This window comes from Balaenoptera physalus (assembly GCF_965194825.1).
Source record: "Balaenoptera physalus genome assembly, chromosome: 3".
NCBI lineage: Eukaryota > Metazoa > Chordata > Mammalia > Artiodactyla > Balaenopteridae > Balaenoptera > Balaenoptera physalus.
The window spans coordinates 6,769,915-6,794,761 of NC_138890.1; the positions used below are offsets into that span (position 1 = coordinate 6,769,915).

The 24,847-nt window shown below is 41.0% G+C and overlaps 1 protein-coding gene, 1 long non-coding RNA gene and 1 pseudogene across 7 annotated transcripts in view; 1 reads left to right on the forward strand and 2 right to left on the reverse strand.

The window, feature by feature from the left end:
- The first annotated feature begins 5,219 nt into the window (after positions 1–5,219).
- Positions 5,220–12,030, forward strand: LOC309658362 (olfactory receptor 7D4-like). 4 transcript variants are annotated; one of them, XM_082456845.1, is made up of 2 exons: positions 5,220–5,309; positions 9,057–12,030. In XM_082456845.1, exon 2 carries the CDS (start codon positions 9,073–9,075, stop codon positions 10,009–10,011), a length of 939 nt encoding a protein of 312 aa, XP_082312971.1. In that variant the 5' UTR covers positions 5,220–5,309; positions 9,057–9,072; the 3' UTR covers positions 10,012–12,030. The 4 variants fall into 4 exon arrangements, with proteins under 4 accessions (XP_082312971.1, XP_082312970.1, XP_082312969.1 ...); XM_082456844.1 differs by having other exon boundaries at positions 5,226–5,309; positions 9,060–12,030; XM_082456843.1 differs by lacking the exon at positions 5,220–5,309 and adding an exon at positions 6,328–6,362.
- Positions 7,884–9,049, reverse strand: LOC309658368 (acyl carrier protein, mitochondrial pseudogene; annotated as a pseudogene). Its single transcript has one exon. The product of its transcript is annotated as an acyl carrier protein, mitochondrial pseudogene (transcript).
- A 10,398-nt stretch (positions 12,031–22,428) lies between the features above and the next one.
- The window catches only part of LOC309658374, a 43,132-nt gene continuing 40,713 nt past the window's right edge, over positions 22,429–24,847 (reverse strand). The window contains exon 5 of one of the 2 annotated variants that reach the window (XR_014262209.1): positions 22,429–23,441. This is a non-coding gene — a long non-coding RNA (uncharacterized lncRNA). Of the gene's footprint in view, positions 23,602–24,847 lie in introns of both variants that reach the window. The other variant, XR_014262210.1, reaches the window with a different exon arrangement.

Genomic DNA, 24,847 nt, shown 5'->3' on the forward strand with positions numbered 1-24,847 from the left:
TACATACCCTTCTCCAAAACCACATATATACTAACATCCCCCCTTACCTCTCCAGAACCAGTTCTCAGAGCCATCTCAGAGGCTGACTCCTGGGCAACAGTCCTCAGTAACACACTCAATAAACTCAACTCACAACTCTTGCATTTTCAAGTGGACACCCTCATACGCACACGAACACGGCAGGATCACTACCTTCATGACAACCAGAAGGCGCAGGGGCCTGAGCAACCCGGCTGGAACAGCGTATATTCATGTCCTCATGGACTAAAGTCACAGGCTTCCGAACAGGGAAGCACGTGCAAGACAAAACCCGTAGACGCCCCTTGCCGCACCTACGACCTCGCTGAAGGCGGGGGCTCAGGTCCGCGCGAACGTGAGAGGAGGGGCCAGGTCTGCCTAAGGAGACCGCTCTGAAAGCCCGAGCCAAACCTGTCCTTTAACGCGCTCCGTACATCGCAGAGCACTCCCTTAACGCGGGCCTCACCAAGGACACGCTGCAACGCACGACGACCAAAGCGACTCCCTCCTCGAGGCGCGCAGCCGCGGGACAGAAGACTGCCGCGCACCAGTGACGCACTTCCGCTTCCTACCTCGGTCGTGGCGGGGCGGGGCTCTGAGGTTGGGGCTGTCAGCCAAGTTCCACCATTGCAGGAGGAAGCTTGTTGCTTCTCCCCACGTTGCGGTAGAGGGGCCTGGGGTCGATTCGGGGTCGGGGCCTGGCGCATAAACAGGCCCAGAGGACAAAATTGAGGCTGGACCTAGGCCTGTGGGCGGGGCTACGGCCAGAGGGCGGGGTCCACAACCGGAAGTGGTGTTGGAGGCGGTGCAAGGCCCAGCGCCAGTATTAGAGGTTAGAAGAAGAGGATGGGGCTGTGTACTCACCGCTCAGGATGCTCCTCAAAGGCTTTTCTACCTGCTTGTCCTCAACTTCCTGGAGCCCTTAGAATGATCCTTACATATTGATAAGCCTGACAGTCCATGAGATGGTCTATATCCTCCGTTCAGTCCTGTATTTAACCTTTATTTCCCCCCCCTTTTTTTTTTTTTAATTTTGATTCCGTTATTGATGGCTAGTGCTAAATCCCACCAAACCCTTCTGAGGTACATCATGATATGTGTCTCAGAACTTTCCACTCAGTAGATGAAGAGACATCAGCCCATGCTTTCTATGAGCCAGAGGTGGTCCAAGAGAGATTAGCATCCCTATATTTCTGAGTTGCACACTTCTGAATACACAGCAGATTCCCTCAGATATCCCATAGTGTGGTATCACAGAAGCTTCAGGGCAAGAAGCAGAAGGTACTTGGCATGGGCGTGTGGGAAGGTGCTGTCCAGCTGGAGCTGGGCAAAGCGTGTCACTGCTTCCATTGAAATAATTAACAGCAGACATGGCTCAAGTAAAAGATGAGGCAAGAGGATTTTGCATTGGTGCCTGTATTAGTTTTCTGGGGCTGCCGTAACAAAATACCAGACTGGGTGACTTTAACAATAGAAATTTATTTTCTCACAATCCTGGAGGCCGGAAGTTCAATATTAAGGTCCCAGCAATGCTAGTTTCCTCTGAGGCCTGTCTCCTTGTGTAACCAAAAGTAGGGTCTGGCTGCTCACTGCTCAAAAGCCAGTAGACAGGCAAGGTTGGTGGACAGGAAAGTTTGCTTTACTTTGGATTCCAGCCACTGGGGTGGAGGGCAGATGCCTGTCCAAAGGCTGACTCCCCCCCCCACCACCACTGACAATAAGGGGGCAAGAGCTTTTATAGACGAAGGGAGGCGGCTACATGCAGAAACAGTACAGTCAGCTCTGACAGTCTTCTTGAAATTGGTCATGTGGTAATATAATCAGAGTCATCTTGATTGTTTTAAGTACAGTTAACTTCAGTTCCAGGGTCGGTTTGTTCCCATTTCCTTGATGGCAATTCTCAGAATCGTGGCAGCTTATGTCATGGCTGCAGTCTGGTCATCATGTAGTTAACTTCTTCCACTTGGTGTGGGGGTCAGTATGTACAAGACAGCTCACAGGATATGACTCAGAATATTATCTATAGCCCTTGAGGAGGAACTAAAAGTACTTGACTCTGCTTAATGACTAAACTATTATTATTTAATAATAATAAACAGTCTCCTTTAACTGTTTTCCTTTGTTTCTGCATTTTCTCACTTCTCTGATTAAACTTATTCTTTGGCTAAAGTTTTTCCACAGACAAAAGGGGGACATAGACCATAGGGTCCTGCTCCGTTTCACTTGGATTGCAGATGGCCACCCTCATGCTGACTCTGCACATGGTTATCCCTCTGTGCAGGTTGCCCTGGTCTCTCTGTGTGTTTTGATCTCCACTTCTTAGAAGGACACCTGGGTGACTGAATTAAGGTTCACCCTAAAGACCGCATGTTAAATTAATTACCTCTTTAAAGGCACTTTCTCCAAATACAGTCACATTCTAAGGCACTGGTAATTAGGACATCAACTTAGGAATTTTGAGTGAACACAATTCAGTCCATAATAGTACCCAAATAGGACTTCCCTGGTGGCACAGTGGTTAAGAACCCGCCTGCCAATGCAGGGGACATGGTTTTGAGCCCTGGTCCAGGAGTATTCCACATGCCGCAGAGCAACTAAGCCCGTGTGCCACAACTACTGAGCCTGTGTGCCACAACTACTGAAGCCCGCACACCTAGAGCCCATGCTCCGCAACAAGAGAAGCCACCGCAATGAGAAGCATAGCCCCCGCTCGCCACAACTAGAGAAAAGCCTGCACACAACAATGAAGACCCAATGCACTCAAAAATAAATTAATTAAATAAATTAATTTTTAAAATAAATAAAACATAAATTAAATAAAATTCTTTTAAAAAAATAGTACCCAAATATATGTAATATACCCTTATGTATCTATTCCCTCTTCTTAATCATGTGAGAAACATGCTTAAGAAGAGGAACCTGATGCTTCTTGACTATAGTTTTGTTTTCTTTTATATTCCATTATTTACGCTACTATTAGATCTGGAACATTTCCTTAAAGAGAAAAATTACCTAAAATTTACATGTCATTAAAAGACATATGGAAAACAAGACATTCTGTAATTAACAGATGAATTATATCCATTATTCAAATTTCTGATAGTTACAAATGTTCAGTTTGTGTAGGTGATGTTTAGTACCAGGCAAAGACTAGGAAAGAGAAAAATTGAAACATTTTTGTCCTCCCAAGTTCATTTCTTTTTTTTTTTTCTATTTTTTTCCTTGTTTTCCCCCAGAAGCTGGAACTACTTTATTTCTAATTCTAGTAATAACAATGGTGTGATCGGCTGATTTGTGCCTTTAAATATTTATTAGCTGTTATATTGTAGGTACTGGTATGAAGTTTTGTACAAAATGAAGGCCCAAATTTCATAGAGCGTACATTCTGTTGGGAGAAGGAAAATAAAATAACATATAAACAAATGGTAAAACTAGAATTTGAGATAAGAGCCAATAAAAAAAGTAAAGACTAATTAGGAAAACTATTTTAACATAATGGAAATAATACTTAACCATCTAGCACAATTCCACATGTGCATCTGTTCACATCATCTATGGTATTACCTCTCCAATACAACTTGTTTGGAGAAGAAAAAAATGTTAGTTTGACCTTGGAAAGGATCAGTTTAATGTGTCTGAGAAACACCCCACTAATAACTTCCACTTGGCAGTGGCATGTGTTAACAGGTCTGGTGTTCTGCCTTAATGGCAGTAGTGGTAGAGAGAATTGGATTTTTATAGCGAAGCAGGTCAGAAAGACAAGATTATACTTGGCTGAGCCTTACTCATGATGCTTCAGTTCTTGGTTTGGCCTTCACATCCTAAGGAAAGTTCTTCCCAGCACCTGACCCCCATGCATCAAAGATAAGCACCCATGGGACACATTGCGTGTTGTTACAGATTACAATCCAAACAGCCAATGGGATTGACTGTAGCCAATCCAGTGCTGTGTTGCCCACTTCTCCCCTCAGAAGTAAAGGCCTTTTTTTCCAAGCATATGGAGTGCAGCCATTTGACTGCCCTGAGCCTTCTCCTTGAGAAGTGCCCTCAGCTAAAGGAAGCTGCCTCACCCAAGGTCACACCACTCAGATCTTTTGCTGTGGGAGCATAACTGACCACCATCTGTATCCACCACTGTGTTTGCCTTGAGGTTGCTCCTGCTTCCAGCCACTGACTGAGCTCAGTTGCATACCACTGCCCACTGCCAGGGTCGTACAATGACATTGATCACCAGGGTCAATTACCCCTGCCTGGAGGGTGACTCCTGTTATTGACATGAAGAACCTGAAATATCAGGCAGTAGTATAGCTTGAAGTTCAAAGGGACTTTTCCCATGTCTCTGGAAGTGCTCTTTTTAGGTGTCAAGGCCTCCAAATCTGCAGAGGCCAGAAGTGTGGAGACCTGGAGCACAAACACCCCCATAGCAACTGGGAGTGATGTTACAAGGGTTCACTTCTGCTTCCAACCCTTGATTTCTGCAACCATGTCCTATAAACTGAAGATACAGCACATTATGATTGTCATTGGTTTAGAGTGTATAATGCATCCTATGAATTTTGTGCCCAGAAATTCCTGTGTATTCAAATGCCTGCACTAAATATCATCATTCAATTTGAAATTAAGTGTGTTCCCATAACTTCCATCGAATCTTAGGTTTAACCCTCCCATATTAGATACTTCCTTTAGGCTGAAAGAGATTTTATCTCTGTCCTCCCCTTCCTTGACAAAGTTTACAGGTCATTTATTTTTGCCACATGTGTTTCCTCAATACTCACTCTTCAACCCAATCTACCTGGATAATTACTGCCCCTTCTCCTCCATTTAGAGGTAATAAACAGAGCCCTCCCTAATACCTACAAAGGCTTCCATGTTGGCTTCTTGTAGAAATTAAACATTCCTTAGGGGATATCTTGTCACGTGTAAGTCAAACCAAAGAAAGAATTTCTCCTTGGAGAATATACGTGCTTCCCCCACTGTTGCCTACCTGTACACAAGGTTGGCTGAAAATTTTCCATTCTCCTGTCTTTGTACCTCAAGGGACTTGAGATGTTGGGAGAGAGAAGAATCACTAGAACAATTTATTTAATGAGGAGCTCTGAGAGTTCAACCATTGAGATGATAATAACATGTCCCTGTTGTCCCTTTCCTATAATTCTCTGCTCCCAGCCTCAGTGAAAACCCACATGGGTTTCCCCTGGACAGACTGCCGAAAACAGAGAGCTCCACTGATGACCATCAGAGACCATGTCCCAGTAAAGTCTGGTGGAGTAAGAAGGAAAACAGGAGTGAAGGTGGGTACTGGGCTTTACCTCTAGAATAGTGAGACTGGGACAGTCCCATAGTTATTTAGTCTATGATGGGAAGTCTGTAGTTTTCAGATACTTTAGTTTCTACTGAACCCAGTCCTGTTTCTTTCTCTCATTTTTTTGGAATCTAGACCCTCTCTCCAGTGAGTTATTTTCCAGAGATTCTCCACCTCTTCTCTGATCTTTCCCACAATTCTAGGGTCCTCTTAGATTTCCTGTGTCCAATCACTTATTCATTAACTACTCACTGGAGATTTGTTATGCATGAGGTATTGTGTATTTTGTTCCTCATGTGATTGGATTTTTCTTTTAGATTCCCTGACTATTTCTGCTGGCAAATTAGAGTTCCTGACAGGACCCAATATCTCTGTATTGATGTTGTTGTTGTTTCACCTTATCCACCTTGTTGTGTCCACAATATCATCTACGAACGATGTAATTATTACTGACGTTTGGTACTCAGGCTTATTTCATTTGCTCATTTTACCATTCTGTTTAAATCGTTAAGAGAATATCACGTGATTGAATTTGGAGTAGACTGCTTTGTCTTCTTCGTGAATTTAATGCAAATATTTAGTGCTTTAATGTAGAATAGCCTTTTGGCTGCAGTTTTTAAATACCTATTCTTTACTGGATTAAAAAATTGTCCTTAGCTTCCTTATTTAGCAAGGGGCTCTGTCCTGGCTGCTAACCACAGTAATGGCTGTTGTTACATTTTCTCAAAAGCATTTTCTACTGTAATTATGGTTATGATTCCTCTTCATTGGCCTATTTTTGAGATGAATTATGTTAGCAAACATCCTATATCTAACCAGATATCCATTCCTAGAGTAGGAATTACTTGTTCATGATATGTTATTCTTTTAAACTATATATGAATGCAATTTAATTTTACTATTCTACTTTGTGTCTATATTCAGGCATATGATGGGCTTAGAGGGTTCTGTTTTTGTGTTACAGTTGACACTTTTGGTCTCATTCTTTATTACATATCTAACATTTGCATGTTTTGAGCACCTACTATGTTCCAGGCACCATGTAAGTCCCTGGAAAGACAATGATGAGCACAAATGGTCATGATCTCTGACCCACAAATAAATATAAAATTACCGACATGAGAGGCACATCAAGAATAGTACAGGATGTTCGACTTGTGGGCCTCACACTCTGTCCTCCTATCCTCATTCTGTTCTCCATCTCATTGGCCTCTCACATCCCTTGTATTACCAAGCTCACCAACCCCAGGGCTACCGTGAATTCTGTTCTCTCAGCCCAAAATGCTTGCCCTTTCCCTATTTTCTCTGATTAACAATTACCCACCCTTCCTCTCATAGCTCAATGTTCTTATTTCAGAGAGGATTTTTCTATCCACCGTCCCAGACTAAATTGGTCCCCAGTTACTTTTTTCTCTTGGTTAAATGCATTCTCAGCAGCTGCTCACCTGAACCTACTCGCTCCCCCTCCTGAGAGTGTACTATCGCTTAATAAATCCTGCTTTGCTTATGTAAAAAAAATATTAATTGCATTCTGTAGGCATAATAACGCTGAGCTTTTTTCTATCATGGAGAATGTAAACATTTACAATTATCTTAAATTTGCCTTTCATTTTTTAAAGAATGATTTGTTAGATTTTTTTATAGAAGCTTTGAGTATTTTAAATCAAATCTACTAGTCTTTTTTTTGTTTTTTTTTACACTTCACTGTGCTGATTTTTAATACAACACACTCTGACACTTCCATTGCATTTTATTTTATGGTTTGGGGATTTTCTTTACCCTTCTTATGTGTGTAGTCTACACGGATTTCCATCTTCTTGGCAGAATGCACCTGGCAGGCTGTATCTGAAAGAGGAAGTCATAGGGATCATCATTAACTAGAAGTGCTGCATTGCAGTCCAAAGAGGTAACAGACTGGTTACCCCTGTTTAAGGGGAATAATGATTAATGACAGTCACACAAGACAGATTTATTGTTTTGTTAAGAAGCTCACCTTTATCAAATGTCTGCTGTATGTCACAAGAACCACACTAGAAAAATTACATGCATCATCTCATTTAATTCGCTCATCAGTCTTACAATGCTGGGAATATTTATTACTCCCATTGTAGAGGTGAGGTATCTGCAGCTAAGAGAGATTAGGTCACACAGACCTTAAGGTGGTGGACCAAAATTCTCTTCTAGGAATTCTGAGTCAAGATCCCATTATCTGAATGGCATCTTTTTATCATACTTTGGGAGAGTTATGTATCAAAAATAACTGTCATAAAATTAATAGATTAGTAATAATAATAGCTATCATTTACTGGGATCCTACTGTGCACAAAGGCATTTTAAGTTCTCACAAAGAAGGTTATAGCAGTAACTACACTTTGTTGCTGTTGTTGTTTTTGGTTTTATAGATTTATTTTCAAAGGGCAAAAACACTTAAGACAATTTAAATACAAGTCTAAACAGAATTACTCTGTCAAAGTCAGCAATGATGCAGAAATGCATTCTCACTTCCAGACACTTCCCAGCAACTTCTGAGTCTTCTCTCAGTGAAGAAAAGGGGTCTGGTTTTTTATTCATATACATCCTTCTTATCTGCAATGTAATCTACAATTTCTTGTGGGCACTTTAACTTCTCTGCATCTATATCAGGAACTTCAAACCCAAATTCGTCTTCCATGGCCATGATAATCTCCACTTGGTCCAAACTGTCTAAGCCCAGGTCTTTCATAACATGGGAATTTACTGAGAGTTGTTCTGGGTCAGTCTTGTCATAGAGTTTCAAGACGTAAAGAACATGGTCCTGGATTCCCTCTAACGTCAAAAGGGGAGAGTCACTATACTGGCGGCACAGCTGTGTAACTCCACCTGGAACCTGCGCGAGCACCGAGCACCGAGGCCGGCTGCGGAGCCCCAGGCCTCATCCGGGCCCCCACGGGGAACAGGGTGTGCTGCGCGGCCGGGCCGCAGCCAGCGTGGGGAGCCCGGGCAGCGGCACGAAGGCCGCCGGCAGTCGGCGGACACAGGTGCAAAGGACACGAGCCGCCATGGCTACGCCGACCCAGGATGCACTGCTACATTTAAAAAATAATAATAATAAATAATAATAAGGCACTTAAGGCACTTGAGAGATAACTATCACAACAACACGGAGCATCAGATCATAGAATTAAGTTTGTCTGAGTTGGGAATCCCCGTCTAAATAACTATTATTGAACTATTTGAAAGAAGGAAATATGGAGATCAAAAAGAAAAGATATTAAATGTCTTCATTCATTATGCAAGTGTCATATCATAAAAGAAATCAGTTAATGTCCATAGCTTCATATAGAATTAGAATCAGTGAGTAAACAACAAGGTTCTACTGCATACCACGAGAACTATATTCAATATCCCGAGATAAATAATGGAAAAGAATATAAAAAAGAATGTATATATGTGTATAACTGATTCACTTTACTGAACAGCAGAAATTAACACAACATTGTATATCAACTTTACTTCAGTAACAAAAAAATTGGAACCAGTGACTAGGAGATAATAAAATTTTTTCTGCTAAGTTTTAAAACAGCTACATATATACATTTAAAATGGAAATGGTCTACCATTTGGCTGAGTGAATCACTGTCATTGGAAGGACTAATAGAGGGTGAAGGATATCGACCTAAACGTGGAATCGTAAGTGATGACTAGCTGAGGTGCCGTTTGGCTGTTCACTGAACGTTGCTTTTGCCTCCTTCCCCAGCAGACGCACCATCCACATGGGAGCAGGAAACCACACGGGAGTATCACAGTTCCTCCTCCTGGGCCTCTCGGACGATCCTGAGCTGCAGCCCCTCCTCTTTGCACTGTTCCTGTCCATGTACCTGGTCACTGTGCTCGGGAACCTTCTCATCATCCTGGCCGTCAGCTCGGACTCCCACCTCCACACCCCCATGTACTTCTTCCTCGCCAACCTCTCCTTTGTTGACATCTGTTTCGTCTCCACCACCGTCCCAAGCATGCTAGTGAACATCCAGACACAGAGCAAAGGCATCTCCTACACAGGGTGCCTCACTCAGGTGTATTTTTTAATGATTTTTGCTGTAATGGATAGTTTTCTCCTGACTGTGATGGCCTATGACCGGTTTGTGGCCATCTGCCATCCCCTGCACTACACGGTCATCATAAACCCCCGCTTCTGTGGCCTCCTGGTTCTGATGTGTTGGTTCATCACTTTCTGGGTTCCCCTGCTTCATATTCTACTGCTGAGGCGGCTGACCTTCTGTACTGACACTGAAATTCCACATTTCTTCTGTGAACTGGCTCAGATTCTCAAGGTGGCCTGCTCTGACACCCTCATCAATAACATCTTCTTGTTTGTGGCCACTGCCCTGCTGGGTGTGTTTCCCCTCACTGGAATCCTCTTCTCTTACTCTCGAATTGTCTTCTCTTTAATGAGAATCTCCTCTGCAGCGGGAAAATATAAAGCATTTTCCACCTGTGGGTCTCACCTCTCTGTGGTTTCCTTGTTCTACGGGACAGGCGTGTGGATCTATCTCACTTCTGCTGTGACCCATTCTCCCCAGAGAAGCTCCATTGCCTCAGTCATGTACACCGTGCTCACCCCCATGCTGAACCCCTTCATCTACAGCCTGAGGAACAAGGATGTGAAGGGGGCCCTGGGAAGCCTCCTCGGTTTAGGTACCACTTGTCTGTGAGGGGCCACTGGCCTCAGAACTAAGTGGACACTGTGGGCAGCAAAAACAAATTTTGTGAATTTATATCTCCTGATTTTCTTTTCCCTTAAAAGACATGCTTCATTTCTTCCATTCTCAAAGCACCTATGACTTGGCTTTTATTTGTGTTTGTATTAGTTTCTCCTCAACACCCTCCTCAGTAATTCCTTTTGACTTTCCCTTCCTATTTGCAGCCCATACATTTCCATCTTGGGCTGGGTTTCTTACAGTCATTCTGGCGATTTCCAACATTAGATTTGAAACACTTATACCACATATGGCATGGTTTCCCCCAAATTATCCTCTCAAATGTTCATGTTCTTCACGTTAATTTGTTTGTGTGTTTGCTTTTCTCTGGAAGAAGTGGAATGAAAATCATACAACAGTCATAACCAAAGTGCTTCACATACAAAGGCTGTTCTTGTTCTGTGTTTTATGTTATCTTGACAAAATTGTCAAAAGGTGTTTTCTCTCATTTATCTCATTTTTCAAACAGATTGGGAATGGAATGGAGTCTACCCTGAAAACCTAACACTATGCCCACATTCCTAACTTTGCTATCCAACATTTTCCTGAAAACTGTGAGGAGATTTTCAGCTTCAAGAGTGGGAATCTAGTTTTGAAAGTTAGTTTTTTCACATGATTCATAGAAGTATATAGCATAGAATAATTATGAGATATTGCTTCATTCTTTGCCTTCTTCCTTCCTCCCTCCCTCCCCCTCCCTCCCTTCCTTTCCTCTTTCTTTTGTTTTGCTGGACCTTTATTTGCTATCATTGCAGTTTTAAGATACACCCCAATATCCTAAAACATCTAATAATGAATGCAATAGAATAAAACTTGTTTTCTCTTGTGGCTTATTTGGGGGGAAGGCACTCTTTGGAGGTGCCAGCAGGAGTGGTAGTTACACACTTGTGGAATGTATTCAGAACTTAGTCCACTTTTTGAGAAGAATATTGATAGAATTGAGTCTGCAGCAAACGGTGGAGTGGTAGAAGCTGTCAGCATTTCTCCAACATTCCCTGGGATCCCTTCACCATCCCCACTGCACAGCAGCCTGACTGCCACTGTCAGCACCAGGTGGAACCTACTTTTCCCAACGCGTGACGGCAGACCTGATGGAGAATTATGCCCCACGAGGGACAGTTCTTGATGGATAAGTGTGGGGTATACCGTCTTCTTCACCCCTTACCTGGGATCATTCTAAGTTTGGATTTTGTGCCATTTTCCAGAATTTCCCTACAGGATGAAAACTCTGCTCACTCGTGTGCAAGCTAACTTAAGATGAGCTTTATTGGATGTGTTTTCTGCCCTGTATCACTTCCCTTTTCTCTAACCTATGTTCCATGGTCCTTGCTCCTTCCAATAATGTGCTTCCACATAAATCCTTGATTCGGCACCTGCTTCTAAGGAACCAAAGCTGAGACACGTGATGAAGACTATGAAGAATATCCAAACAATACCATGAATGGAACTAAGGGCTGTGGGGGCAAAAACGACAAAAACAAACACAAAACAAATACTGGGTATATAGTAAGATCTTCAAATTACTGGAAAATCGTAATTTATTAGTAAGGAAAAACATATTCAGTGGGGCTTTAATTGAATTTGACTCCACTAAGTTTAATCCATAGTGGGGTTTTTAAAATTTAATTTATTTTTTTCTGCAGCAGGTTCTCATTAGTTATCTATTTTATGCATATTAGTGTATATATGTCAATCCCAATCTCCCAATTCATCCCACCACCACCACCCCGCTTTCCCCCCTTGGGAAAAAGATATTCAGTGTGGCTTTAATTCAATTTGATTCCACTAAGTTTAATCCATAGTGTTTTTATTGCCTACTTCATACGAAAAAAACTGGGGACCAAAGAGGTAAACATGTTGCAATTCAGAGTGGTAACCATAATAATATTGGTGTGTAATAATGCATGCTGAAAACAAAGGTAGAACTTTTCAATTCACCTTGAGTGAGTCCAGAATAAAACTTTTTAAAATTTACTTAATAGCTTTATTGAGGGATAATTTATATATCATGAAATTCAGCCATTGAAAACAAAAGGGCGATAGTTTTGGTAAATTTTTACTTATGCAATCATCACCACAATCCAGTTTTAGAACATTCCTATCACCCTAGAAAGTTCCCCTGTGCCCATTTGCAGGTAATATCAACTGCCATCTCAGTCCTAGGCAACCACTTATTTGCTTCTGTCTCTATAAGCCTTTTCTAGCTATTTTATATAAATGGAATCATACAATAGATGATCTTTTGTATCTGGCTTCTTTCACTTAGCAGAATGATTTTTCATAGTTATCCATGTGAAAAACACACATCAGTATTTTGTTCCTTATAATTGTAGAATAGTATTCAAATGTATAGCTGTGCCACATTTTGTTTATCCACGGATATTTGGATATTTCCAGTTGGTCAGTAAACGTGTTCAGACACACACACCCTTCACTGATGCACTGTATTCATCCTGTGGTGACTCTTGGCACTCTGGGTGAGAGGGTGGGTCTGGAGGCCATGTGATGACTACTCAGGACACCGGAGTCCGAGGCTAAATCTGCACCCAGGGCTCCGGAGCACCTGGCCTCACACCTGTATGCAGACAATTATTGCAAATATTTTGGGTATTGGAAACTATCCTTTCAACTGTAATTTTTTGAGATCTAAACACAAATCAGTTACATCTGATGAATATATAGTATCCAGTGAATTTTGAATACTCCATATGAAGGATTTAAATAGCTCCACTACCACTTACTATGTTGAAATGTTTTGGATATCTTGGGTTAAATAAAATTTATTAAAAATGATCTCAGGGGCTTCCCTGGTGGCGCAGTGGTTAAGAACCCACCTGCCAATGTAGGGAACACGGGTTCGAGCCCTGGTCCGGGAAGATCCCACATGCCACGGAGCAACTAAGCCCGTGCGCCACAACTACTGAGCCTGCAAGCCACAACTACTGAGCCCATGTGCCACAACTACTGAAGCCCACGCACCTAGAGCCTGTGCTCTGCAACAAGAGAAGCCACCACAATGAGAAGCCCGCGCACCACAACGAAGAGTAGCCCCCGCTCACCACAACTAGAGAAAGCCTGCGCGCAGCAACAAAGACTCATCGCAGCCAGAAAAAGAAAAAGAAAAAAAGAAAGATCTCAGTTATTTCTTTTTGGTTTCTTGTGGTTATAGAAAAAATTTAAAGTCTATATATGGTTTACACAGTATAAACTGCTGCTGGGCATTATGAAGAGAAAAAGAATGAAATATTTTATTCAGTTGACTCAGTTGACGTTCCCTTGAAGGAGCCTGGAGAAGCCTGGAGGCCTGTATCTCCTTTTAAGTTCTTCCCTCTGGCGTTCTCCTTTAATCTCTCAGCAAATAATTAAGTTATGTCCCTGTGCTAGGAACTGAGAAGACATGAGCAATGTATACAAATAATGTATGAGGCCTAGACGATCCCATATGATGGTAGGAGGTAGATAATAAAGTAATGATTAATATATCAGTTCAAAAGTGATATGAGGGAAATGAAGGAGGCAAGAAAATAAGGAAGGTCCTACATACACACCCACAGTGGCATAAATATTCTGGGGCAGATAAAGGCAGAACAGGAAAGTAAATATGGACTATTACACCTTTAACCAAAAAAGATTAGAAATACAATGTCAAGATTTCCCCGCAAAAACCACTCTGAACAAATCTTAACTACTGTGAAACCTCAAGAAAATCTTAGCTGGGAAAATTCTATTGAAATAGGTCTGCTCTCTCCCTCTCACCTTTGCAGAGGGCAAATGCCAAGTCAGATGTTCTCCAATATCTGTGTATTTAATGGGTCTCCTCAATGTGAATCTGCTCAGAGAACCACCTTTGGGTATTATTTATTAGTTCTTTTGTTTTGCTTTTATTTTTTATTCATTTATCCCTCAGATTTCCTTATTTGGTATCTTTTAACCTTCTGTGGTTTAAAGGTCAACTCTAAAGGTTTACAATCAATCACAGAAACACAATGAAAAAATGGGCAGATCTAAGTAGATATTTCCCTAAAGAAGATAAACAGATGGCCAAAAAGCAAATGTAAAGATGCTCAACATCACTAATTTTTAGAGAAATTCAAATCAAAACTACAATGAGGTATCACCTCACACAAGTCAGAATGGCCATCATCGAAAAATCTACAAACAAGATTGCAGATGACTTGATACTATACATAGAGAATCCTAAAGATGCCACCAGTAAACTACTAGAGCTAATCAATGAATTTGGTAAAGTTGCAGGATACAAAATTAATGCACAGAAATCTCTTGCATTCCTATACACTAACAATGAAAGATCAGAAAGAGAAATTAAGGAAACAATCCCATTCATCATTGCAGCAAAAAGAATAAAATACCTAGGAATAAACCTACCTAAGGAGTTAAAAGACCTGTACTCAGAAAACTATAAGACACTGATGAAAGAAATCAAAGATGACACAAACAGATGGAGAGATACACCATGTTCTTGGATTGGAAGAATCAATATTGTGAAAATGACTATACTACCCAAAGCAATCTACAGATTCAATGCAATCCCTATCAAATTACCAGTGGCATTTTTTACAGAACTAGAACAAAAAGTCTTAAAATATGTATGGAGACACAAAAAACCCCAAATAGCCAAAGCAGTCTTGAGGGAAAAAAATGGAGCTGGAGGAATCAGACTCCCTGACTTCAGACTATACTACAAAGCTACAGTAATCAAGACAATAGGGTACTGGCACAAAAACAGAAATACAGGCCAGTGGAACAGGATAGAAAGCCCAGAGATAAACCCACGTACCTATGGTCACCTTATCTTTGATAAAGGAGGCAAGAATATAAAATGGAGAAAAGACAGCCTCTTCAATAAGTGCTGCTGGGAAAACTGGACAGCTACATGTAAAAGAATGAAATTAGAACACTCCCTAGCAACATACACAAAAATAAACTCAAAATGGATTAGAAACCTAAATGTAAGACCAGACACTATAAAACTCTTAGAGGAAAACATAGGAAGAACACTCTTTGATGTAAATCACAGCAAGATCTTTTTTGATCCACCTCCTAGAGTAATAGAAATAAAAACAAAAATAAACAAATGGGACCTAATGAAACTTAAAAGCTTTTGCAAAGCAAAGGAAACTACAAACAAGACAAAAAGACAACCCTCAGAATGGGAGAAAATATTTGCAAATGAATCAACCGACAAAGGATTAATCTCCAAAATATATAAACAGCTCATGCAGCTCAATATTAAAAAAACAAACAACCCAATCAAAAAATGAGCAGAAGACCTAAATAGACATTTATCCAAAGAGGACATACAGATGGCCAAGGACATGAAAAGCTGCTCAACATCACTAATTATTAGAGAAATGCAAATCAAAACTACAATGAGGTATCACCTCACACCAGTTAAAATGGGCATCATCAGAAAATCTACAAACAACAAATGCTGGAGAGGGTGTGGAGAAAAGGGAACCCTCTTGCACTGTTGGTGGGAATGTAAATTGATACAGCCACTATGGAGAACAGTATGGAGGTTCCTTAAAAAACTAAAAATAGAATTGCCATATGACCCAGCAATCCCACTACTGGGCATATACCCAGAGAAAACCATAATTCAAAAAGACACATGCACCCCAATGTTCATTGCAGCACTATTTACAATAGCCAGGTCATGGAAGCAACCTAAATGCCCATCGACAGATGAATGGATAAAGAAGATGTGGTACATATACACAATGGAATATTACTCAGCCATAAAAAGGAATGAAATTGGGTCATTTGTAGAGATGTGGATGGATCTAGAGACTGTCATACAGAGTGAAGTAAGTCAGAAAGAGAAAAACAAATATCGTATATTAATGCATATATGTGGAACCTAGAAAAATGGTACAGATGAACCTGTTTGCAGGGCAGAAATAGAGACACAGATGTAGAGAACAAACGTATGGACACCAAGGGGGGAAAGTGGCAGGGCGGGTGGTGGTGGTGGGATGAATTGGGAGATTGGGATTGACATGTATACACTAATATGCATAAAATAGATAACTAATAAGAACCTGCTGTATAAAAAATAAATTAAATTAAATTTAAAAAAATTTTTTTAATCTACAAACAATAAACGCTGGAGAAGGTGTGGAGAAAAGGGAAACTTCCCACACTGTTGATGGGAATGTAAATTGGTACAGCCACTATGTAGAAAAGTATGGAGGTTCCTTAAAAAACTAAAAATAGAACTACCATATGATCCAGCAATCCCATTCCTGGGCATATATCCAGAGAAAACCATAATTCGAAAAGATACATGCACCCCAATGTTCATTGCAGCACTATTTACAATAGCCAGGACATGAAAGCAACCTAAATGTCCATTGACAGATGAATGGATAAAGAAGATGTGGTACATATATACAGTGAAATATTACTCAGCCATAAAGAAGAATGAAATAATGTCATTTGCAGCAACATGGATGAACCTAGAGACTGTCATACTGAGTGAAGTAAGTCAGACAGAGAAAGACAAATATCATATCATATGATATCGCTTATATGTGGAATCTAAAAAAATGGTACAAGTGAACTTATTTACAAAACAGAAATAGAGTCACAGATGTAGAAAACAAACTATGGTTACCAAGGGGGAAGTGGGGAAGAGATAAATTGGGAGATTGGAATTGACATATACACACTACTATATATAAAATAGCTAACTAATAAGGACCTACTATATAGCACAGGGAAGTCTACTCAATACTCTGTAATGACCTATATGGGAAAAGAATCTAAAAAAGAGTGGATATATGTATAGGAATAACTGATTCACTTTGCTGTAGAGCAGAAACGAACACAACATTGTAAATCAACTATACTCCAATAAAAATTAATTTAAAAATAAAATAAACTCAATCACAGTCTTTAATAAATAAAATACAGAAGAGCAGCTTAAATGGTCATCTCCACAATAGTATTCGAATGACAAAGGCAGAAAGTTCCAATTTTTATCCAAGAATCAAATCTACCATCTCGATAACCTCAGAAATGAGAAGCCTGAAGCCTGAAACCATATACATCAAGTCTATGTTGTCTGGCATTAGGATCTGCTTTCTTGTGGAGAGATTTTGCATGTCCTAGGCAGCATCATATGTCTTTTGTTTACCATTTTTTTGTTGTTGTTAACCCTGAAGTAACATAGGGTCACAGCTAAAAACCAGCTATCTATTTCCTAGTAGAGATTCTATTTAATGCCACATTCCTCAAACTAGGAAACCTTGTACTGCACAGGCCCAGAGACCTCTTTTCCTGATGACTGCATAGGATGTTTACATTTTTTTCCCACTGAGATACAATTAGTGTACAATGAAATGTACACGTAAGCATTCTGGGAATGACTTCTGAAAATTGCATATACTTGCGTAATCACCAGAGGAAGCAAGGTATAGAACATAATTATCTTCCCCCAAAGCCCTCCTGCCTGTTCTAGTCCATCCCCTCACCTTCATCCCCAGACAAGCACTTTCCGATCTCTAACAGTTACTAGAGACTGTATTCGGTACACAGATATTAGGCATTTACTCATTGTTTTCATATGTATGTCCTGTTTTTCCTCTATTGTTTGGAGAAACATTCTGGGAGAAAGATTTTAAGTCCCCTCGTGGAACTGTGTACTATCTCTTCATCCTTTTATTTCTCTCAAACATTCCTTTATATATTTTACAAAAATATTTAGTGGAGACACATCTCAACTTTTCCTATTTTGAAGAACTGGAATCTTTTATCTGATTAACTCTATCTTTAGAAATGCTTCAAAGTCCACATTGTCTTGGGAATTCCCTGGCCATCCAGTGGTTAGGACTGAGAGCTTTCACTGCTGAGGGCCCAGGTTCAATCCCTGGTTGGGGAACTAAGATCCCACAAGCCACACAGTGTGGTCAAAAATTCAAAAAACAGAAAAAAGGAGTCTACATCATCTGGCATCAGGATCTACTTTCTTTTGGAGACTTTTTGCATATTATGGGCTTTTTTTGTGTCTTTTGGTTACCAATGACATAGTACCTTGCATAGAGCCTTGTTCACTGAGGGAACCCAGGGACTTGTGACTAACACACAACTGAGATTCTTCTCAAGATTGGTAAAGGAGACCTAGATATAGCAAAATATCTGGCTCTTAGGTTGCTTGATGTAATACACAGTCCACCATGGGATATAATAAATACCCATCTAGAGGCGAATGCAGAAAACAAAAACATACAGTGCTCTAGTGCTCTAGACGCTCTTACACTACATCTTTACACACAACTGACAGAATTTCTATATGTCAAAAGCTCCCATTTTGTACTTTTTCCAAATATCCCTATGAATAACATACCTGCCAAGATAAGGTAGGATTTAAAAGTGAAGGAGGATACATAGAGACCTAGTGTAGTATCCAGCAATTTCCTGAGTTTCACCCAGAATTGAAAGAACTTGGTAGTTCTATCCACATTCATTTTCACAGCAGCATTATTCACAGTAGCCAAAAGATGGAAGCCCCCGAAGTGTCCATTAATGGATGACTGGATAAACAAAATGTGGTATATATATCCAATGGAGTATTATTTAGCCTTAAAAAGAAATATTCTGTCACATGCAACACCATGGATGAAACTTGAAGGTATTCTACTATGTGAAATAAGCAAAATACAAAAAGCCAAATACAGCCATCCATCAGTATCCACAGGGGACTACTTCCAGGACCTGCTGCGGACAACAAAATCTAGGAATGTTCAAGTCCCAGAGTCAGGCATCTGAATCCGTGGTTCTGCAACCACAGATTCAACCAACCGTGGATCATGTAGTACCATACTATTTATTGACGAAACATCCAAGTATAAGTGGACCTGCGCATTTCAAACCCATGTTGTTCAAGGGACAATTGTAGTATATGGTTTCACATACATAAGGTAACCAGAGGAGTCTATTTCATAGAGTCCAAGATAGAAAGTACAGTGGTGGTTACCAGGACTAGAGCAAGGGGCAACAGGAAGTTATTGATTAATAAGTACCAAGTATCAATTTGGGATGATGAAAAACATCTGGAGATGGATGGTGGCAATGGCTGCATAACAATAAGAGTGTGCTTAATGCCACTGAACTGCACACTTAAAATAGTTTAGTAAATTTTACATGATGTGTATTTTAGGGCAGTAGAAGATTGTGAGTGCAGGATTAGTAGTAGAAATATTTAATGGATCCTCCAAAAACCACAGATCTGGGGGGAAAGAAATTTAAAACCAGTTTGGTTGGCAGTGCCTCTCTTAGAGACCCAGTTGTGTAAGATACCTACCCAAAGAGAAAATATTTGCAAACGAAACAACTGACAAAGGATTAATCTCCAAAAATATACAAGCAACTCATACAGCTCAATATCAAAAAAAAACAAACAATCTAATCCAAAAATGGACAAAAGACCTAAATAGACATTTCTCCAAAGAAGATATACAGATTGCAAACAAACACATGAAAGGATGCTCAACATCACTAATCATTAGAGAAATGCAAATCAAAACTACAATGAGGTATCACCTCACAGCGGTCAGAATGGCCATCATCAAAGAATCTACAAACAACAAATGCTGGAGAGGGTGTGGAGAAAAGGGAAACCTCTTGCACTGTTGGTTGGAATGTAAATTGATACAGCCACTATGGAAAACAGTATGGAGGCTCCTTAAAAAAACTAAAAATAGAACTACCATATGACCCAGCAATCCCACTACTGGGCATATACCCTGAGAAAACCATAATTCAAAAAGAGTCATGTACCACAATGTTCATTGCAGCTCTGTTTACGATAGCCAGGACATGGAAGCAAACTAAGTGTCCATCGACAGATGAATGGATAAAAAAGATGTGGTACATATATACAATGGAATATTACTCAGTCATAAAAAGAAACGAAACTGAGTTACTTGTAGTGAGGTGGATGGGCCTAGAATCTGTCATACAGAGTGAAGTAAGTCAGGAAGAGAAAAACAAATACCGTATGCTAGCACATATATATGTAATCTAAAAAAAATGAAATGGTTCTGAAGAACCTAGGGGCAGGACAGGAATAAAGACGCAGACGTAGAGAGTGGACTTGAGGACACGGGGAGGGGGAAGGGTAAGTTGGGACGAAGTGAGATAGTAGCACTGACATATATACACTACCAAATGTAAGATAGATAGCTAGTGGGAAGCAGCTGCATAGCACAGGGAGATCTGCTCGGTGCTTTGTGACCTCCTAGAGGGGTGGGATAGGCAGGGTGGGTGGGAGACACAAGAGGGAGGAGACATGGGGATATATGTATATGAATAGTTGATTCACTTTGTTATACAGCAGCAACTAACACAACAACGTAAAGCAATTATACTCCAATAAAGATGTTAAAAAATAATAATAAAATAAAAGGTGTGAAGAGTGAAAAAAAAAAGAAAAAGATACCTGCCCATAAAAGAACGACCTTAAAGTGCTGGAGGTTCCTTTATAATATTAAACTTATGTATCCGAGTTGTTTATTTAAAATGGACACTTTAAATCAATTTGCAAATCAAAAGTCAGATTTTTTTAAAAGGCTAGGTTTGTTTTTAACTACTATATTCAGACCCTAAATGGAGAAATGCAGAGTGTAAAAAAGTGAATATAAAAAAAAACTGTTTAGCTGGCATTTCAAAGACTAAAACACTGAACAAAACACCTACCACAAAACACTATTTTTAAATGCCCACATACAGGGTCACTCCTGCAGGCGGCCGGCACAGGGAGGTCAGTAGCCTCACAAGCACAGCTGCCTCAGCCATTCAGAAACAGGAACGCCCTGTTCCCAGGCAGGCACCAGAGGGTGGGCCAAATGCAGTGGGTCATGCAGGGAGAGCATCGGACACACATCACTGAGAGCCGGTGGTTGGGGAGGGAAGGTGGGCTTTGACACAAATCAGCCACCAAGAAGTGCTTCAAGGAAGAAGCCCACACAATAGAGTGTTCTGTATTCCCAGCTGAGGGGAGCCCAGTACCTCCTGGAGCTGCCCTTGTAGATATTTCGGCTCCAATCTGCCTGGCTGCTGAGGCATCACATGGCCTTCCAGGCCAGCGCAGGGGCCTGGTGCCCCCAGAGTCACCATGGGCTGAACGGTGTACCTGTCTAAACATGTTCCGTGACCAAGAACTCTGGGCTTTGCTCTAGAAACAAGACGTGATAGATTCAGGCGGAAGGATATCCCCAACCTGTCCCTTAACTTTTCCATTAACATTGAGATAAGAATGATGAAATTGATTCCACTGACGAAAAGTGATTCGCAAAGGTGAAAGGCGCCGTGTTCCAATGGGTCACAAGTGAACTGGTTCAGAAGCTCAGGGTGCAGATCTCTCCTCCCCTCATGGAGCACGAACACAAGCTGACCCTGCTCCGCCCTTCACTCTGATGAATAATCTTCCCCACTCCTCGCCTCAAAGCTCCTGTACTAAAGAGATGCCTTTCTGCTGTTATGTGGAAAGACATACTGCTCAGGGGCAATAACGTCTTATATAATGTCCCCATCACCAGGGACCCACAAGCCACCCTTTATGTGACAAGTGACAGGGCAGTCAGAGGGAGAGAAGGAGACAGGAAGACAGCTGCCTGTGAGAGCGGCAGGTCTGGGTAAAGAGTAAAGAAAGGACCAGAGCTGCATTGACTGCAGGGTCCCAGAAAGGCCAGGGGACAAAGCCAATCGGAAACCCAACGGATGCACCACTGGGGGCTGAGGGAGACAGCCAGGTCCAAAGTCGTCTGGGATAGAAAAGGCCAACGTGAAACCTTCATGACCCAGGAAAGCTGAGGACCAGTCACAGCCGTTTCCATCGTCATTACTGTTATGTCCACAGCGGGGCAATCATGCAGTCTCCACAGCTGTACCCCTATGGAGGAGGCCAATTTACCTCACAAAGGTGCATTCATTTCACTGTTTCTGATGATACTGAGCACTTCCCTACAGGGGTATCCAAGTCCCTGTCAGATGTAACCTCTTCCAAGAAGGTGGGGCTCTGCCACTTCTCAAGGGGGAGTTGGTTCTTTTTCCCACCTGGGCCTGTTTAGTGGCTCTTCTAACTATGGACTGATTTCTGGGTCTCTGGGTCAGTGTGCTGCTGAGGAGTTGACAATGGGCATTGTTGTATTCACAAGTCCCAGTACACTTTGTACGAGGGAAAAGGTATTAAGACTTCAATGAAAGACATTAATTTAAAACGTTTCAGGGTAAAAACTAATATAAAGTTAGTGGAGCAAATAAATTTCAATCATCGACAGTAAAATTATTTACATGAAAATACACTAACAATGCAGAGAAAGATGAAAAATGAGATAAATATGGAAAAAATAAGATGCTAGACACAAACCCAAATTTATTAGTAATTACATTATATTATAGAGTAAATACACCAAGGGGGGAAAAAAGGATTTAAGACTGCATTTCAAATACCTGGGTATCTTAAAACTCCATATAACGTCTATATCAAAAGAGACATTTAAAAAGTAATGCTACAGTGGTGTGGTGAATTGGGCGATTGGGATTGACATGTATACACTGATGTGTGTAAAACTGATGACTAATAGGAACCTGCAGTATAAAAAAACAAACAAACAAAAAAAATAACTAATACTAAACTTTCTTTGGGTTATTTGTATGGAAATATGTTAATATAAATGTTTCAGACATTACATGAAATTTCTAAAAATCTTATATGTTCTGGTATAATGTTATAAGTCATAATTCTAGTTATTACTTTAAAATGTATATCTCAGAAATAACTAAATTTCTTTGTCAATTGCATTATTATGAACTTTCATCAAATCTTTAACCATGGTCATTTAAAAAAAGAAAAGTAATGCTACAGTAAGATTAAGAAATTAAGGAAAAGGAAACTGATATAATTACTGATACACTTACTGTTGAGGCTCATTAAGAAGTAGGACAGCAGGGATCCCTGTTCCCTCTTCTTGCCCCAAACATGGGCAAATGTCTGGGGAAGAGCTTTCATTACTGGATTCCAGATGCTTTTCTGTCTTTCCACCCAGCCTGGCCACTACTGTTCTGCCTCTTCCAGGAAGTCACGTCTCCATCACCAAAAGAGTTGGATCTATGACTTGATTATTCCCTTCCTCCAAGGAAAGTTAGCCTGTTTGTACTGGTTCCCTTTGTCCCTGAGTCTCTCAGGGGTGACACAGAGGGCCCACGTGGAGTCTGCACATACACTGGGTTGTCTTACAGGAGAGGAATGCTGAGGTTGTGGAATTTATTTCAGTTTCTTTGAAGCAGGAACCAAGCCTGCTTGTTGTCTCAATGGGAGAGATGATCTCGTCTTTCCAAGCTCCTCACTGCATTTCTCAATTCTGAGAAAAAAAGGGGTCAGGGCCTTGTATTCACATGTACAACATGATGAGCAGGAGCAAGAGTGATGCATGGAGGAGGGTCTTCAATAAGCTACTCCTGGTTGACACATCAACTTGGCTTATGGAGAATGTTCACATGAAAATGACATCTGGTCAGCCACTGATGAACAAAAGCTGGGATGAAATCTGCTTCATGGATCTCAGTGAGCACTTGTTGATGACACTAACACTAGGAGTCAAAGCAGCAGAATGAGGCCAACCTGCATATAAACCTCTAACCTGACCCATGAGGTCTCAGACTCAGGCAACTGCAACAAATTCTGCTGGACCCATAGGTCTTATTTCAGAAAATCAGACTGCCATCCAGGGCTAGTGTAATGCATCCATTACACTGCATTCAGGGCAGTTAAGACTAATCCGCTGATAATTCAGTGTCACTGCCAATAATTAAAGAGGTCAACAGATAGGTCACAATATGCATACACAGAAAAGAACCACAACATGACACATTACTTCACACATACAAACATGTAAATGAAGGTTAAATGCCAGTCCAGGCTTTGTTTTAAGCTGGTAATGCCAGTCCAGGCTTTGTTTTAAGCTTGATTTGGATTATCATTACAATGGTTTGATTAGCCTCAAGAAAGTGTCATCAAGAAAGTGTCATGCACCCTGATGGCCATACATGATGTAACCCAAGGCTGCTCGAACATGAGAACTGTGTAACTTTTTATCAGAGGCTGAAATGAGGTTTTTATTAGACAGAGTCCTAGGAAGGCAAGATGGGCAACATATTCGGGTTAACAAGTTCTGGCTAGCTGACACCTTGCATGATGTGGGGTGTGGGAAGCTTAAGACTGGGGAGGGTGCAGAGGTTAGGTATACCTGCTGGTAAATGCATCAGACCTGGTAATGCAGTAGCTGGGTTCACTGGTGGCACATAAATGATGGACTGGTTAGTTCTGGTGGCAATAATGGTGCAGTTGGTACACCTGTACCAAGGACGTTACTGACAGCTGGTAGAATTGAGCCAATAAAAAGTCCAGACAGATCCTGTTCAATTTCTGTAATTCCCAGTGGTGACAAAGATGGGGGAGTAACAGGACAGCTGAACCTCCATAAACCCATCTTTAAGAGGAGTAATAGGTGTACTGGTCATTTGTCTGTCTCTGCACCCGAAGCCCACCTTCAGGAACTGCCAGTCATGGCATCAAGCAGCACACATTAACAGGAGCAGCCAGAGTCACATGAGTTTTTCACTTTTCAAGCACTTGGATGGGATGACAAACCCAGAGGGAGACCATGTCACCAACAGCAGAGGTTGCTTGACCCAGCTCCATGGGTTTGGAGCTGGATATAGGGGTGAAACAGAACATTCATTGCTTTTACCCTCTTCCTGCAATGTC

Coding starts and splice junctions, on each gene's coding strand:
- LOC309658362 (XM_082456845.1), top strand. CDS start 9,073: ATGGGAGCAGGAAACCACACGGGAGTATCACAGTTCCTCCTCCTGGGC.